The 19,282-nt window shown below is 34.5% G+C and overlaps 1 protein-coding gene and 1 long non-coding RNA gene across 4 annotated transcripts in view; both read left to right on the plus strand.

Moving 5' to 3' along the window:
• rai14 (retinoic acid induced 14) overlaps nt 1-19,282 on the plus strand; it is a 58,705-nt gene that overhangs the window by 20,285 nt on the left and 19,138 nt on the right. For all 3 annotated transcript variants that reach the window (NM_001111217.2, XM_087300346.1, XM_087300347.1), the window contains 5 exon segments: nt 1,885-2,015; nt 10,723-10,811; nt 10,923-10,987; nt 15,959-16,016; nt 18,144-18,214. In NM_001111217.2, coding sequence (NP_001104687.2) covers nt 1,885-2,015; nt 10,723-10,811; nt 10,923-10,987; nt 15,959-16,016; nt 18,144-18,214 — 414 coding nt within the window.
• LOC147838828 (uncharacterized) lies at nt 8,605-10,649 on the plus strand. Its single transcript, XR_015520264.1, has 3 exons — nt 8,605-8,785; nt 8,828-9,198; nt 9,790-10,649. It is a non-coding gene; the product is annotated as an uncharacterized LOC147838828 (long non-coding RNA).

Raw genomic sequence — 19,282 nt, forward strand, 5'->3', positions numbered from 1 at the left:
CTGTGCTGTTTTTTTAAATATATGTTTACTGGTGGACAAAACTTTTATTCAAGCTATATAACGGTGTCAAGCAACACATTAAAAAATCACCTTTTCCTCTTTTTTACTATTAGTTCTGATAAACTTGAATTATTGTGCAAATCAAACACGAATTAACCAATAAACCGAATGTAAAAGAAACATAATGAAGTGTGTTATGCCTCACTCTGTTTTAGCCTTAGAAAAGCATCAGTAAAACAGCTTGTAAACAATGTCAGTATGTCACACTCAATTTACTTCAGGAAAACCATATAATGACTAGCGCATCCTTTAGCTGTTAAAAAAACCTTTTATATTGCAAAATGGGATATTTAATGTTTTAGTAATTATGTAAATTGTTAAATGGTTTATATTCTATTACATTTAAATGGCTATAAGCTAAAAACAAACTGCAGTAGAAATACAGTAACATCATTATAAATAAGTTGTATTTTGAGTTGATTTTAAAATAGAGTAATTGAATTAGGGCTGTTCTGTTATTTTTAGCCAAACAATGAACTCAACGGCCAATTTATTAGGTACACCTTACTAGTACCAGGTTGGACCCCCTTTTGACTTCAGAACCGCCTTAATCCTTCAAGAGATTTTGGTCCATATTGACATGATAGCATCATACAGTTGCTGCAGATTTGTTGGTTGCACATCCATGATGCAAATCTCCCATTCCACAATATCTCAAAGGTGCTCTATTGTATTGGGTCTGGGGACCGTGGAGGCCATTTGAGTACAGCAAATTCACGTTACGTTATCCTGCTGGAATAGACATCAGAAGATGGGTACACTGCGGTCATAAAGGGATGGACATGGTCCGCAACAATTCTCGGGTTGGCTGTGGCATTGACACGATGCTCAATTGGGCCTAAAGTGTGCCAAGAAAGTATTATTATACAACAACCGACATCCTGAACCATTGATAAAAGGCAGAATGGATCCATGCTTTTAAGCTGATGAAAAAATTCTGACTCTACCATCCCTATGTCGCAGCAGTAATCAAGACTCATCAGACAAGGTGACGTTTTTCCAATGTTCTATTGTCCAATTTTGGTGAGCCTGTGTGAATGGTAGCTTCAGTTTCCTTATCTTAGCTGACAGGAGTGGCACCCGGTGTGGTGTTCTGCTGCTGTAGCCCATCTATCTCAAGGTTTGACATAGTGTATGTTAAGAGATGCTCTTCTGTATATCTAGTTTGTAAAGAATGGTTATTTGAGTTACTGTTGGCTTTCTATTAGTTTGAACCAGTCTGGCCATTCTCCTCTGACCTCTTGCATCAACAAGGCATTTGCACCCACAGAACTGTCGCTCACTGGATATTTTCTCTTTTTCTGAGCATTCTCTGAAAACACTAGTGGTGGTTGTGCGTAAAAATCCCAGTAGATCAACAGTTTCTGAAATATTCAGACCAGTCCGTCTAGCAACAACAACCATGTCATGTTCAAAGTCACTTAAATTACTTTTCTTTCCCATTCGGATGCTCGGTTTGAACTGCAGCAGATCGTCTTGATCATGTCCACATGCCTAAGTGCATTAAGTTACTGCCATGTGATTGGCTGATTAAAATTTGCATTAATGAGCAGTTGGACAGCTGTACCTAATAATAAGTGGCTGGTAAGTGTATCGTGATGCACCAATTACTGATTTCCCTTTTTTTTTTTTTTTGAAAAATATATAACAATTAAATATAATACATGAAAGTGTCAGAATGTCTCATTAATCTTTCTGTCTCCCTTTAATAACATGAGAATTAATTTGCAAGATTGTTTGCTTATGAACCATATTTTCTCTAGAGCTTTGGTTTATCAATGCACTATGTGTATGTTTCTGAATATATATTTTTCTTTTCTTTAGACCCATGAATGGAGCAAGAACGACGAGCGTCTCCTGAGTGCAGTGGAGCATGGAGAGGCAGATAAAGTCACCTCCCTCCTGTCAAAAAAAGGAGCCTCTCCTACAAAACTTGACAGCGAGGGCAAGTCTGCGTAAGTATCAGGAACTGAAGCTGCTCTGTTTTCTATTTGATTTGCTCCTTTACTGCCTTAATTGCCATTTCAGCCGTGTTTAGAGAGACTTTCTAGACTACATCTTCTGCAACTCACTTGAGATGTGCATAAAAATGAGTTTGTATGTGGGTGTTTACTCTCCAGCCGAGGGAGAGATTTGAGTCATGTGTTTTTTGTGTGCATCTGTTCATCAGGGTGTTTATTTAGGAGGAGAAATCATAATCTAAACCCCAGTCAAACAAATTTAGTCCTTCATTCAACCCTTCAGCCTTTCATATCATGTCATTTATTTTCCCTAATTTACTGCGTTATGCACACAGATGTTAAGATGCGAATGCTCGCCTTGTTTGTGCCAGTCATTCATCCAGCTTTAAAATATGCAACACACATTTTATCCAACAATAACCTAAAGCACTTAAAACCATGAAAAACTGAGGTGAGAGCTCAGCATTTTTGGCTTTTTAAGTGTTTAACTTTGTAGGTTTTTTTGTAGAAGTCATAGAAAGGACACTTAAATATATGTTGTACTTGTTCAAAAACCTTTGAGTGCTTTGATTCTTTGTCTTGGCAGAGATGAATAGGATTTTTTATTTTTTTTTGGAGCCTAAACCTGAATAATTGCATGCTTTTGTCTACATTTCTGGGGGAAAATAATATACATGTTTTGAAATGATGTGGACAGATTTATTGTGTTTGTGAGAATAACAGGAAGTTTAGATCCACCATAAACACACGTTTTAGAGTCTGACATCATTAGGCCAACATTTTGAAATCATATTCCTAACAAAGGAGTTTGCTTTACTGTTCTGGGGGATTTTTTGAAATTTTTGCGTTTAGAATAAAAGTAATTAATCAATCTGCACAACATACATGCACTGCTGCAGGAAAACCCACTGTTTTCAATTTGCAGGGCAAGATTTGCATAATTCAATTAATATTTACATGATGTATTTAAATGTAAACATAATTTAATTTAATATAATATAATTTAATATATTGAATTGTCATAACATAATATAATATAAATTATTCCAAATGGTATAAAAAGTGCTTAGACATTAATACTAAAATTGGGGAAAAATATTAAATTAAAACGAAACAAAAACTTTAATAAACAAACAAAAGTTTGATAGTGTAAAAGCAATTAACATTATTACTACATGGCAAAGATAATATTAATTATTTCTGCAGGAATATAGACATTTTGAAAAAAAATCTTTATCCTTCCACATAAGTTATTTTTTTAAATAGATTTTTTAATAGATTTTTAAAAAAAATAATATACAATTTGTTTTTTTAAGGTAGAGAAGATTTTTTTTAAACAATTGTTTTAATAACAAACTTCTAATATAACTGATTTCTTTTAGCTTTGCCATGATGACAGTTCATAATATTTTACTAGATATTTTTCAAGATAATCCTATTCAGCTTAAAGTGACATTTAAAGGCTTTATTAGGTTAACTAGGCAAGTTAGGGTAATTCGGCAAGTCATTATATAACAATGGTTTGTTCTGTATAGAACCAAAAAAGGGCAAACAATATTGACCTTAATGTTTTTTTATTATTAAAACTGCTTTTCTTCTGGCTGAAGTTAAAAAAAGACTTTCTCTTGAAGAAAAACTATTATAGGAAATATGGTTGAAATGTCCTTAATCCATTTAAAGTCACTTGAGAAATATCTGAAAAATAATAAATATTTCACAAAAGGGCTAATTATCTTCACCTCAACTGTATGTTGTCTTTATCAAAAATGTTAAGTAACTGGAACACTGATGGTATGATTGTGATAGTGTTTAAATTTGATTTCCATCATTTTGACACACTTAATACATGTTTACTTTGTGCAATTTAGATCCATTTCAGTTTAAACATCGCTAATAGGCATCTGTAATGAAAAAGCTAGACAATTACATTTTAAAGCAATTGTGTAAAAAAACTAGAAAGACACGCTTGGAAACAAAAGTTAGAGCATGTTAGTGCATTTCAGTCAGTTATTCATTGGAAATCTCGTAACACTTGTGTACTGTTTAAATTGGTTTCCCTTTGGTTATGTTTGTGGCTGTTTTTTCCCCATTGACTTCTATTATAACAGCGTTTTTTGATTGCAAAGCCATGACACCAACTAATCATGCATTCTTGATTGTTGCAGTTTTTCCCTGTTGGGAAGATGTAAAACTGTTTACCTAAAGCATTTACGCTTTAAATAGGCCATGTGCAAATACGTTTCTGGCCTTTATATTGAGATCTATGGAGTAAACCAAGAAATTATAACATGGATGCATGAATAAAATGACTGTTTAATATGTTCTAAGAGCTGAGCTGCTTATTTTTTATTTTCTCAAACATATCAAGGTAAGAGTATCACACACATGCTATACTTAATATAATCATATAATTTTAAGCCATAAACTTAGCTTGTTTGCACTGTGGCTAATAATCAACAATAAAACAGACACATTTTACCTCTCCGCAGCAAAAAAAAATGTCCTCTATAGGGCAAGTCAATAGGACAAAAGCAGTCAAAAACATAACAAAAGGGAAGTAAGTTGGTCCAGAGTGTATTGAATATTTTTAAAGAATTTTCCCAAAATGTGTCAAAATTTGTCACCAAAATCATTCCAATTGCTGAAACACAGAAAAAGTTGAGGCCATATTAAGACTCAAAATCATCCCAGAGTGAATGAAAACATCCCCAACAGCAAATAAGGGTTAAATAATATCAGGCGTTCAGACAACAAATGCACAGTTTTGTTATTATGTGTCATCTTTCTTACAAATGTAAAATAATCATCAAAGAAAATAATCACAGTAGATTGAAATTCATGATATTCTCCTGACATCTGGATTATTTAAGCACAGTATGCTCTGAAATTATTCATTTGAGTCCCTCTAAGTTGAACTTTTCCGAACCTGGAAATGCTGGTAAAACCTTAAAACAATGCCAGAATAACAAGTCCACAAACAAACAATGTTGAAAGTGTCATCTTTAATGAAAGAATAGCAGCATTCCAGTGCGCAGTGCAGCAGAGCTGAATCAATGCACGCGCTCCACTCCAAACTCACTCTCTTCAGTCTCTAAGTAATGAACTCGGACACCGCTGACCTCAATGAGTCTCCAGTGTCCTGCGTAAGGATGGCTTGAGCTCTCATGGGCTCACAATAAATCCTTATCTTGCTGTTTGAGGAGTTGATTGTGCTGGAGGGCTGGTGCTCCAGAGAGGCACATGCAGAACACAAAGCCTCGCTGTCTTTCCCAACCGTCACACTCACCATGGAGATATAATTTCCCGATAATGGAGGAGTCGTACATGAAGACCCTGCTCGTTTTGCTAATCATATGCTCTGGTGACCGTGTCATTCAAGCTTGGAAAAAGGACTTGGAGAGAACACTTGATCATATTAATTACAATAGCATGAGGCGAGTTCTGCAGCAAATGTGTGTAAGCTCTACTTTTCAGGGTTATGAGACCCAATCTCCTGTCTGCTTTGTGGCAAATGGAGACTGAGTGAACATTTAATTGATTTGAACGTTTAATTTAATCGGAGGACAGCAGCGATTAGCATTTATAATTAGCTATATTAAAATTTAAACATTAAAGTTTTTGTTTGACAAAAAAGGTGGGGGATGTAGGGATGTTTTGAGATTAATTTAATGTGGCAGGTCAAACTGAGTCAGTGTAATTCACTGTCACATTGTGAAAAGGGAAATCATGTAAAACAGCTAATCATTGCTGTTAGTTGGGCTGGGCGTTAAAATTAGTATAGGTATTTACTGACCGAACACCACTGTCAATAACGATAAAAAAAGTTTGTATGAAGCGCTATAGATTTATTAAAATATGGCTGCTGAGCATGCTCTTTGGAAGCTATATCAAGAAGCTTAGGGTGTTAGTTTGCTACTTGCATGCTACTTGCATCACATGCACATGGGAGCGGCGCGCACACTTAAATTCATGCAAGTAGATCTAACCAATCAACACTTTGCATGGAATATACACATTTCAGTAACGGCAGACTAATAACCACAGACAAACACAGCGCATCCTAACACTGCAGTGCATTTCACTTTTCTCCATAAAGTTGAGCTGCAGCTGCAATGGCTTTTCCGTTTGTCATCTTCTGAGAAAATGCTTGATAGTTGCCTAGTTACAAGAGATGCCAGGGGATAGCAAGTGGAAGGGCAATGACTATAGTAAATGAAAGCACATGCTTGTGCTTGTCACTTCAGGTCAGTATAACAACACGCGTTAAAATGAGTGACATAGCATAGTGAATGATTGTAGATAGAAAAAGATGTAAAGATGTCGCCAGAATGGCTTTTGGGTTTCTTTTCTTGTGCATCCCAGCCAATAACTCCCCATCTGAAAGATTGTTTAGCATAGGGGGTAATATAGTCATTCAACTTAACAATTTGTAATCTTGTAATATGTATTTGAATTATGGTGGTTAAATCATTTTATTGAAAACCCAGATTTGATTATCATAATTCATTTTGTTTACAGAGCTTGAGGTTTACTGTATCATTATTATTGGCACCTTAAAGTTTACTTTGATTGCTCAGTGTTTACACTTTACCATTGCACACACTTCATAACATTTTATCAAGTTTCTTTATCAAGTCTCTTTAATACTTGTTTATTTTATTTTATTATAAAGAGATGAGATTTTTGTATTCAAATATTCAATAATTATCGATACCGAATGTTTTGGAACATTTTTTTTGCAATGTCGGCCAGACCTAGCTGTTAGTCATTATTGAGTTTAAAAACGTTATTATCTTTTTATTTTTTTATTTTACACAAAATTACCAAAAAAAAAAGACATTTTATATTGCTTTTTAAAAAAAAAATATCATCATTCATATTGACAATCATGTCAATATGAACTAAAGTCTCTGAGGAATATTTCCAGTACCTTGTTGAATCTATGCCATGAAGGATTAAGGCAAAAGGGCGTCCAACCTGGTACTAATAAGGTGTACCTAATAAAGTAGCCTGTGAGTGTATATTATCTCAACTCTACATACCCAGAACCTTCCATAACAAAATAAACATAATACCAATAATAATATAAACAACGGTTGTAACAAAATTATTTACATACATTTTAAAACTTATCAAGAGTGTTTGGAACTTTATTATATTATAACTTGGCAGACAGTGTTTATGGCCCTAAATCAGAAATTGTTTAAAAGTTGTTTTAAACACATAGTTTTAAAAAATATCCTACCAGCAAAACACAAAAAAGAAAAAGTGTTTTCATTTTGTTGCGAGAGACTCTTTTAAATGTGATGTTTTTGAACCAATTTGAAAGAAACAGATATGCAGACGTTTTTTTTTTTTTCCTGGACTGACCTTTAATCGCATTAGAGTGATGTGTTTTGTGCTTAATTGGCCATATCTGAATATTTAAAATTCTTGTTTTGTTCGTTTAAAGGTCATAAATGACATGATTATCATGGTCATTATCAGGACATCTTGTGTAGCTTTATCACTGTCCAAAAGAGAGATTGCAGTGCACCCTGGTCCTTATCCTCAAGAAGGGTCTGATCAATTTCAAGTAGATTAATTAGTGTTTTTGTCGAGTTTGTTCTCTAAAGAGTCAATTAATGAGGAGATTCTAGATATCAAACCAACAAGATTAAATGGAAATGATTTATTAAGAGACAAGGGATGACACTGAACTTTTAAATCAAAGGGAAAGTTTAAACTTTTCTCCATTTTTCTGTGCCCTCGGGTCAGAGATTTCATGACTAATAAAAGATTTAAAGGAATAGTTCACCAAGGCATACGCATTTATTCCTCATTTGCTAGGTTTCCAACCATGTGCCTTTTTTATTTTGAGATATTATTATTCATTTATTTAAATTAATACTGGGGAGTATTGAAATGAAAATAATATCTCCAAAATGAGTACAAAGACCATACACTTTCAAAATAAAGCAAATGATTCATATTTCAAGTAAATTCTGTTTTGAACTTTGAGCTCATCCATACAACTTTTCAGTATTGGTGATCACTAAAAGACATTCTTCAGCAACAAATCTCTGTATTAGGATTATTATAATTTATTTTTTTAGAAAGTGTATGAAATTGAAAACTGGATTAATGGCTGAGGTGGAAAAACTCATACATTATACTGAAACACATACGTAGAAGAGTTTTCTCTGGTAGCCTCTTCATTTTTCCAGAGCTCTGATTTTTTCCCCCAACACATTTCTAAACGTATGGTTTTAATAACTAATTTCTAATAATTGATATTTTTTAACTTTGCCATGATGACAGTACATAGTTTACAACATATTTTTCCAGATACTAATATTCATTTTAAGTTGAGGTTTAAAGGTCCCATGAAGTGTTTCAATGTTTGACATAATCTCAACCTCAACACAAAGAGAGGGTGAGACAGCCCCTCCCTTTTTAAAAACAGCCAGTAGCGTTTTGTGTTATCACTGCTCAGCCAGTGAGAGTGATTAAGCGTCTTGAAGGGGGTAGGGCTTGCCAGATACTAGTAGGCATGGAATGATAACCGTGTTCAAGGTATACCGTTGTTTGGAAGAGTCAAGGTTTTAAAACCGTCAAAATGTTCGGCTATACCGTTCCTAAGATATGAGTACGATTTTTTTACTAACATTTTTTTAGTTTTAGGACAACAGTATCCCAGCAAAGATATCTAAAGTTGCCATTTTAAATTGAAAAATAATAATAATAAAAAATCTGTGTTTTTTAAACAAATGAAGAGAGTGGAAGTCCATAATTCGTTTAAATTATTTAGCCTGACATGTTTACAGTTTTAAAATATTTTAATGTTTCTCAAATTAAAATATACTGTGTTCAAAGGGGAAAAAGGGTTTTGTTTTTTACCCAGTCATTTAAAAAATAATATATTTTAGAGCAGTAATCTCCTTACCGTGATACCGTGAAACCATGATATTTTTATCCAAGTTTATCATACCGTCAGAATCTTGTACCTTGTAATCTTGTAATATCATCCAAGCGTGAATTTTGTCTCTGTTTTGGAGCACAGTATCTTATAGATATCTTAAAAAGGAACAATACTAACACTAACAAACATCTAAAAAAACTTTATTTTAATTTCATAGGACCTTTTAAAGGCTTAACTAAGGTAACTAGGCATGTTAGGGTAATTAGGCAAGTCATTGTTTTACTATGATTTGTTCAGTAGACAATCAAAATAAAATATTGCCTAAGGGGGCTAACAATATTGAATTTATTTTATTTTTTAAATGTTGAATATATTTCATTTATTTTTTACTTGAAACTTGATGCTGTTACTCATTAAATTGCATTGCTTTTTAACTTTGCAGGCATTTATTGCACTAAATAATAATCATTTGTCACATGGTTCAAAACTTTCCTTAGTCAGCCAAAATTTGACAGCTTTCTTTTGTGTATGGATAAAATTGACCAACACATTATTATTCATGCTGCTTCAAATAGGTATGATTGTTTGGCACCACTTACTGACATTTTTCAAAATAGCATATTTTAAAGTCAAAGTCTCATTTCCTAGGTGCATAACAGATAATATGAATACAAAAGTTGAATTTAAAAAGAAATTACAATAAATACAATTACACATACAGTGCTCAGCATAATTGAGTATTTGGAAAATGAATATTTTTATCCATTTCTCAGTGAAAAAAGGCCATATATTTTCGTGAATTTAAACAAAACAGATTTATTAAACAGATATATTTATTAAAATAATATTTTAGTCACCAAACATTAGAAATGGAAAGATAATATAATTAAATTCAAGCAAAACATTGCAAAAAAAATAATAATAACTAAACTTAATTTAAAAAAAGTTTGCTTTTTTTTCTCTCCTCTTTTTTAAATTTGTATTTAATATTTTTCTGCAACATATACATTTAGGTGTACTAGTTGGGTGGACCATTATCAAAAGTTATATTGTTAGATAAGCTCCAGATTTAGCTTTAGTACTGTCTAATCTGATGCACAAATTTAATATTGTAAAGCTTTCTATTAAAAATATGAATTAAAAAGATAGATTTGTGCGGGTTGTACTTATATATCCTGAGCACTGTAAATTATAATCTAAAAATATAAGTAAAAATTAAAATAGTAAACAAAACAATTACACTTAAGGGCACATGGCAGAGTTCAAAACAGAGTATAGGCGAAAAAGCTTGTAAATATGATAAAGTGCCAGTGTTATAATAATACAGGGAGGTTGTATGAGGTAACTAGCAGTACAAGTCCTACAAGAAGCAATTTATGGAGGTAATACATTTCTGTGGAACACCAGAAATGACTTTGTTTTTTGACATTTAAATGGTGTGATTCAGCCTTGTTTAAAAGCATCAATGACATTTTCTGCTTTAATTCTTCCAAAACATTCCATTTTTATACTTTTTGTTTGTTGCCTTTGCATGTGTTCTGTACCTTGCCTGTTAACTACAGCTTCGTGCTCCACTTGCTACACAGAATGATCCAGATTGATCTGATGTCACTCATTCACAGTAGAGTGCTTTACAATTGCCTTAGGACCAGCATATATGCAGAGCGAGTCATTGACCTACCTTTTCAATCAAAGAGCTCTCTGTTTACTACATTTACGCTTGCTCAAAAAAAAAAAAAGTGTAAAGGACAAATGCAACTGCAGTAATTGTTTTGTTGAAACTCTTCTTTTTTTTCTCAGTCTTCATGCCGCAGCCACACGAGGTCAAACCGAGTGCCTTGCTGTAATCCTGGCTCACGGGGCTGATGTTTCTCTGCAGGACGCTTCAGGTTGACTACAACTAGATCAATATGTTTTCATGCATTGCTTACTTGTGTCATTGACGAACAATACATTCCGCTGTGTAAATAACAAACCTTGTTCTCTCTTCTTTACATCAGGGTTTACTGCTTTACACCTTACTGCCAAAAACAACCACCCAGAGTGTGCCAAAAAGCTGCTTCAGGTAATGTTTTTAGTTGATTTTGTACTATATCATAGGCTGACAGTTGGGTGCGTCACGCAGAAGGAGCGAATGTTAATGGGAACAACAGCCATGTCCGTTGCTGCACTGTGTGCCAGCTAAACAAAAGGAGCAGATTTTGTTCTGCAGTTTCGTGAACTAGCAAATCCCACGGCCTCCTGCTGTGAGCTTGGAGAGTGTTGCACATTCGTGTGTGCGTTTGTGTGTGTGTGGGCATGTTGGCATCCTCAAAGACCCCCCTCGGTGTGGTGAAACACTGTTCTCTAGCATCTCTTTTATCATGTGCATCTCGTTCTCTGCTCCGTATGATTTAAGCAGAGCTGTATAGATTTGAAATATCCACATCCTGTCAACTCTGTGCACTAATGAATGGCAGTATTGACTTTGCCAGTATAGATTTAAAGAGGCATCAGCATTATCAGTTTAACACTGCAGGAGAAGTTGTATTTGCATTGTAGAGCTCAAAAATCTCTTTCGAGAAAAGGTATGTGTCTAGATCTGCTAAAGCACACAGATGGTGTAACCACTTACTGTCTCTGTCCAACAGGTGAGACATTTTTCAGTCATCTTATTTTTTGACAAACTTTGTTATATGCAAAATCCTAAACATTTTCCGGGTTTAATCTCTAAAAACTCCTGGGGTGACAGTTAAGTAGTTTAAATAGTGTACAGTACAATAAACAAATTATAAATTAAGGAGTTAAAATGCATTTTTCAGGAAATCAGTGGTTTCAAAGGTATGATTTAAAATGTTTTTAAGGACTTTCAATAATATAAATCACTATAAGTGTTTAGATGCTGAATGCATTCACTGCATTTCTCCACTGTTTAGTGGGCTTAAATACATTACAGTTCAATGGTTTGAGATCAGTGCATTATAATAAAATCAAGAATGTCAAAGTTTTTTATGTGGATTTTGGTATGTTGCATAATAACTGCTGGATGTAAATGCAAGGTGTTTGTGGGGTCTTAAAGTCTTAAATCTTTAGGCCTTAAAGCCACAAAATTGTGTTGTAGGTTTTAAATCTTTTTAAACAGGTCTTCATTTTCCTTTGATCAAATATATCTACCCAATCTGGCTATTAACACCTATACAACCACCTGCAATTCATCTTTATAAAACTTTAATAAAAAAAAATAATAATAATTTTAAGTCCATTTACCATTTGTTTAATTATTTTCCTTACATTAACATTTGTTTACAAGTTCCTAATCATCTGTGCCACACTAGCCACAATGGCAGAAATTGTCTTGTTTTTATTAAAACATTATTATGTATTTAAAAGCAGTGTATGGCTCAGTCCACATTTACCCACACGCATATTATGTAATGGTATGGCCCTGATGTGTGTGTGTAGTTGAGGATGTAGCCTTTGCCTGTTTGCGCACTGGTGTTGTTGGAGAAAATAAAGTTGTTCTATGTGTAGCTTGCAGTGCGTGTATTAATAGCGACAAAAAGTTACAACATGAAGTTCACCCAACTTTAAAATGATTTTGAGGTGGAGGAGGTGAAAAAGTGCAGTCATCGCCGTTTGCGCTTATGGTTTATATGCTTTATGATGTCCTCCACCATTCAGAGGAATGTGTGGGTACGAGAAAAGGTCTGTCTGGGAGCAAATTGTGGTGACTGACCACTTTCCTCCATGTTTCCTCTGTTCTTGTTGTTGTTTACCGCGTCAAAATCTCTACTCACGCTCTTCATTCTACGTCATTAAACCGTGGAGAAGCACCACATTGTCACAAGTTTATTGATGTACAGAACGCAATGCCTAAATAAATTCGATCAGCCTGTTTACATGACAGTCGCATTGTCACAAATCCGAATTATATCTGATTTATTTCCACTTATGAAGGAGGCCTGAAAACGATCTATGAATATCCGAATGCATGCGTTTTTTTGTGTTTACACGGTCATAGAACTGATCCGGTCTGTAACATAGAAGCAAATATCGGAATTGGGTCACATTTAACTGGCAGTGTAAACGGGGCCTTAGTTTATTATTATCATTAGAACATTTGTCCATTTTTTTAAAGTTCATGTTGAAAAAAGTGTGTAGTTACAACTAGAGCTTGCTTGTTTTGACACGATTTCTAAAACATATTTTGCTAAGTAATATTTAAAATATTTAAATTTGTTATTACTAAATGATCATTGTATTATTAAATGTATTAAATTATAATATTGTTTTTTTTTTTTTACATAAATATTTTCCATTTGGGCCATTGTAAAAAAAACTCAGTGTTTAGCCTTGTATGAGTCTAAAATTTGATTCATAATGGTCCTAAAAATGTCTTAAAGTCTTAAATTTAATTTAGTGAAACCTGCAGAAACCCTGAAATGCCTAGACGAGCCCACAAAAAATAACAATTATTGCATATTTATTTGGAAATGAACTATAATAGAAGCACATTTTCTTGATTGCTAGTAACATCATTGTTGTTTTAGTGTCCTGAAATGCCCGAGCCAAAGGTTTGCTTTGGTAAAATGTCCTCCCAGAACTGTCTCTTAAGATTGTGTTGCCAAACATCAGACATCAGCCCCCAAATGCACATGACAGTATTTGTTATTATTTGTGTCATCGGTGTTCAACTCATTCAATTTGCAGGGGGAAAAAAGGGCAGCAGGTCTTTCAAGCAAGACATGTTTGGCGTCATTTGTTGCTATTTCCAGACCAATGCAACCCTAATTTTCCTGTTTTTAATTACTTTGTTTAAATCGTGAATCCATTTGCACCACCTTGTGGATTCATGGGTGTTCCGGTCTAGAAAGTAGGTGTGTTAAGGCGCATTGTTGGCACGTTGCTATTTTAAGGAAAATAGACTATAATAGACTGCCCAATTTACCAGCTGAAAGCAGGTCCAAAGTCCAGTGCAGAGCACATCAGTTGCATGCCTTAAATGCATATACATTGCTTAATACACACAGGATGTACAGTATGGCAGGGGGCGTGGCCGAGAGCCGTGGGAACGGAATGAGTAAGTGGATGCACCTGTGGTGCGCACCCGTCTTGAATCCCACTGAAGGAGCTCTGGACTATAAGAGGAGGAACGATGGCAGAGGAAGCCGAGAGAGGACCGGGCCCGGGCATTTTACTTTTCTTCTTTCCCGAGTTTCGGCACCACTGTAAAACGGTTCCTTCCATGGGATTCGAGACCGGTGCACACCACAGGTGCATCCACTTACACGCGGCCTCATTCCGTTCCCATGGCAAAATATTTTAAAAAGTACGATTTTTTTACATAAATACTATTGCCTCCATGCCTTCATCTCGGGGGGCTTTTTCAGTTTATTTATGACAATTTGCTCGTGTATAATGTTATTATTATTTGCAGTATTATTTATTTTATGCATATTAATGTTTGGTTTAACAAAAACAAACTTAGATTTGTCCACTTGTCGGGTTTTGGAGATGTGGCCATATACTAAGAATAGTATGTGTGTTTGTATATAACTATTATAATTATTGACCACACTTTAATATTATTAGTTATTTATTTGTGTGCTGGAAATTAGAACTGAATATAAGAATAGTTTTGAAACAAATATTTGTGCCTAACAAGCAAAATTTAATATGGGGACTAATCTAATGGATGTCTTCAATGGAGTGCGTACAACACTGTTTTCTTACTCCATGATTAGTTGATGACTCTGATTAGTTTAATGCATGTTATACTTAAAACACACCCACAACTTATTAAGAGAATATGCACAACCCTTTTAGACCATGTGCTGCAGCGCAAACCATGTTTTTCTGTCCTTAAAACAGCAAAAGTGGTTTCGGACACACCCTTAATGCTTTTGCACTATGCACTTTAGACTTTGTGCCTAGATCGCTTGGATAGAGCCCTAAATGTTGATATAGTGGTGGAAATGTAGTTGTGCAAATACAGGAATAAATTACATTGTATAATATGCATTTAAAATATGTATTTTAAAATGGAAAAAGTGTTATTTAATTTGTAAAAATACAATAATTCACAAATTTAGTGTTGTACGTCAAATAAATGCAGCCTTGAAGATCATACAAAGCTTCTTCCAGAACCACTGTAATTTCTAAAGTTTTCATTAATTTTTATTTATTTATTTAAATTTTTTTTTTTGCCAGAATTAACTTTCTAACAGTAAAAGTGTTTTACAAGTGAAAGTGAGACATTTCGAATTTAGATGAAACCCTAGCAAATATATTTCCCTTTTCACAGCCAGCCTGGCATTGAATTCATTAGCAGTTTTCCCGCAGACATCCTGTGAAACCGATAAATTAGCTCTTGCACTAATCAAAACGCCTGACAGTAGTAATATGTTTTTTCCCCGGCAGTCATAAAAAAAATAAAAAATAAAAACTCATTGTTTGACATTTCAAACACAACAAATTTTCCAGCATCCCAAGTGTCTTGAGAATCTGCATTAGGCAAATTTTCCCATAGAGTAGTTTAAACCTCTATAATAACAAAGCAACACAAATAACAAAGAGTCATGAGCTCTTTAGTGGTTAAATTAACCTTTGTATGTTTATCTAGGCATGTTATAGAGTGATTAACCAAACGTGTGGAATCTCATTTACATAATAGCAGCAGTATGGAGTAAAGGGATTAATCTCATTTAATAGGATGTCCACATTAGGCACATTTTCAGGTCCGACTGGCTGCTGCAGTCAGGTTTAATATATTACACCCCTCCTTTGATAAGGTCTGTCAGATAAATGCCTTGTGCCTGTTCATCCATAGACACTGACCTGACATGCGGTGAAATGTTTAATAGGAGCGCACGTCATTAACTTGCACCCAAAAAAATACAAATAATAAATTAAATAAAGTAAAATGCTCCGTGAAAAGTGTAGCTGTTTCAATTGAAAGGTTGTAATTGGTGTCTAGTAGAGCCTTCTGGGTAGAACATGTCATGCTGGTTTCAGATAATATGTTTGAAGCTTTAATCTCTTGCGCTTCATTCTACAGAATAAGTGTGTGGTGGATGCGCCAGACAGCTCAGGGAGGACGGCTCTTCACCACGCAGGTTTGCACCATTTCCATGTTTTATAAAATGGTTACTGCATGAGAGCCAGTACAGTTCTGGATACATTTGGGAATTGAGATTTTTTGAATTTTAGATTAGTTTTTCCAATAGACATAAAACATTGTAATTACTGGATGCTCTGAGGAAATGTTAATTGTTTAATTCAGGGTTCACCAAACTTGTTCTTGGAGGGCTGGTGTCCTGCAGATTTTAGCTCCAACCTTAATCAAACACACTTGAACAAGCTAATCAAGGTCTTACTAGGTATACTTGACACATCCAGGCAGGTGTGTTGGAGCTAAAACCCTGCAGGGACACCGGCCCTCCAGGACCGAGATTGGTGACCCCTGGTTTAATTGGTTTGTTTTTCTATCATTTGTATTAATAATTAATAAATATTTTGTAACAATCCATTTACAAATATTATGATTTTTTAACCACTTTATTTTACTTTACCAACATTACTAAGGCAAATAGTTTTAATTGTCAAAAATATTTAAATGAAATATCTGATCTCTTTATAATAAAATAGACAAAAGTGTTAAAGAGACTCTTAAACTTGATAAATAAAGTGTTACAAAGTGTGTGCAATGGTAAAGGGTAAACACTGAACAAAGAAAACTTTAGGTGTCATAAATAATGATACATTAAACCTCAAACTCAGTAAACAACACAATTTATGATAATCAGATCTGAGCTTTCAAGTTAAGGAACCAACCATCATTGTTCAAATATATATTGCATCATTACAAATTGTGAAGTTGGATGACTACATTACCCCAATAATGCGATTATTTCCACTAATCAGAGAAAGGACTTGATGACATGCATTTACATGCATATTAGTTGCTAAAATCACCGTTTCACCACATTTATTCACAAAACTAGCATTTAATGACCACTGTTCTACTTCAATGAAATTCAAAATACATTACCATGAATAGATATTAAGTGCCGTAATAAACCTCTCCATAACAGTGCTGCATCAGTTTCTGTGTGCAGCAGAATTAAAAACGTCAAAATAATAAGTTAAATTAAAGCACCTTTGTGCATCTGAGAATATGCAGTCTTTGGTCAGAGCTGAAATAATGGTTTGAGTTATTTTATCTCCATTTATTGTGATTAAAATCTGCATACGCCATATAATTTATTGCAATAATGATTATCACCAGCAGTTTGAATGCAGGTCTGATTGTCTGCTGTGATCCTACAAAGGTTTTAAAGACAAAGACAAATGATTTTCATTTAGTAATAAGATTGCGTTTTTAGAGTTTTAATGGAGAGCACTATCTTTTAACAAATAATAGTGATGCTACATTCTGTTTGCTTTTTCAGTTCGACTCAGTCATTCAAGGTAACTGGGTTCATCCTCAGTGTGTCTTGCTTTCTTTTATTATTTTTGGCTTAATAGAGCTCTTTTATGATTGTTTGCTCACAAATGTACTCTAGCAAACATTAACCCCACAACTTTGCCATCCCTGCTCGACTTACAAACACAGAAAAACACATTATTGTGGACCTTTCATGGAAAAGACTGCCAGTCACAGAGGGCAAACACAAAAACTTGTGTTTTCATTTGTGGAGAGACCCTTGATTCAGAAAATTGCTTTCTAGCAAATGAAAAAACAACTCTTTTGCCCATTTCAGTCTCTGAGGGAAAAGCTGAAGGCGTGTGTGTTGATAATTGAACCTTTCGCCAGCTGTTAAGGATTGAATAGGGTATGATAGTTCATGAAGAGCGGGGAGATTTCAGCCACCTGAAGGTCAGAAGTCTGCTAGCGGGATGCATTTATCCTGCGGAGAACAACATGAACCAACATAGATTCATATGGACTACAAAGCAGTCCCTGAAATAATGAGGGAATGCATGTATACCCGTCTGCTGCTTCAAAATAATAGGACGAAACTGAGGACACAGAGTAATTGTTAAAGGGGTAGCTAATAATTGTTGAGTACTAAGTAGTGTCACACACTATGAGACTAGTTTTGATCTCTGTGGGAAAGCTTCAAGTGTTTGCAGTAATTGCTCTTTAAGGAGTTTGTTGGCCAGCTGTTAAATCCTTATTTGCGTCTCTGTGGGCATAAAGACCTGCTTCTTATTATCCGTTGTCTTTTTTTCTCTTGTAGCTGCCTGTGGAAACAATGAAATAGTTCAGCTTCTGTGCGAGAACAAGTGCCACGTCAATCTTAAGGACTCGGTATGTATGAATATTATACAAGTTATCCAAACCACTGGGAAAATGGTCCTGTATTTCTCTACATGTGTTTTGCTGAATCTCAGAGCTGCCTGTGGTTTACCTCAAACATGAGCATTGTCAAACACAACTACCTCCAAATCTGTTCTCTGTGTGTGTTTGAATCAGTGTTAGGCAGTATTGATTTAAGTCCCTATGGCACACTTTATAGTTACTGAGAGGTCACAGTTACTGGGAGACTGCTTGTCCGAGGTAGATTTTGTTCTTTTATTCCTCCAAGATTTCCACAATGTTTCTTTTAAATGGCTACAGTCTAAGTGATGGCAAGTGCAGTATAAACAGTACTATATAAAGAAGCTGTGATCATATACATTTCTCTTTTCACGTCAGACATTTGTTCTAATTTGCCAATAAACACTCTTCAAAGTGGATTTCACATGATATTTGGCCTGATTTCAGTTTTTGAGCATATGGTCTTTCAAGTGGTATTTTAGTATGTGACATGTGAATTTATATACTACAATCCCAAATCAGAAAGTTGGGACAGTATGGAAAATGGAAATAAAAAAAAGTAGTGATTTCCAAATTTACTTTGACTTTTATATAATTGCTGACAATACGAACACAAAACATTTAATGTTTTGTCTGGTCAACTTCATTTCGTTTGTAAATAAATATTGTAATACACATCCTTTCCTGTCATTCAGTCCTGCAACACATTTAAAAAAAAAATAGGATGAAAGATAATGGCATGATTTGAAACAGATGATTTCGTACAAAAGCAGCATCCACGAAAAGTCTAGTCTTTTAGTAGCAAAGATGATTGCCAAGGGTTGCCATTTTGCCAACAAGTGCGTGAGAAAATTATTGAAATGTTAAGAAAAAATGTTTCTCAAACAAAGATAAGAAGACATATGGATATTTCGTTTTCAACAGTGCATAACATAATTAAAGGATTCAAGGAATATAGTGAAATTTCACAGTGTAAACGACAAGGGGCATGAGCCTAAGCTAAACAACCGTGAACTACAATCACTTGCGGTGCGGTACTGCATCAAAAACTTTAAGTCA

The sequence above is a fragment of the Danio rerio genome, chromosome 21 (genome assembly GCF_052040795.2).
Source record: "Danio rerio strain M-AB ecotype USA chromosome 21, GRCz13ab, whole genome shotgun sequence".
NCBI classification, from domain to species: domain Eukaryota; kingdom Metazoa; phylum Chordata; class Actinopteri; order Cypriniformes; family Danionidae; genus Danio; species Danio rerio.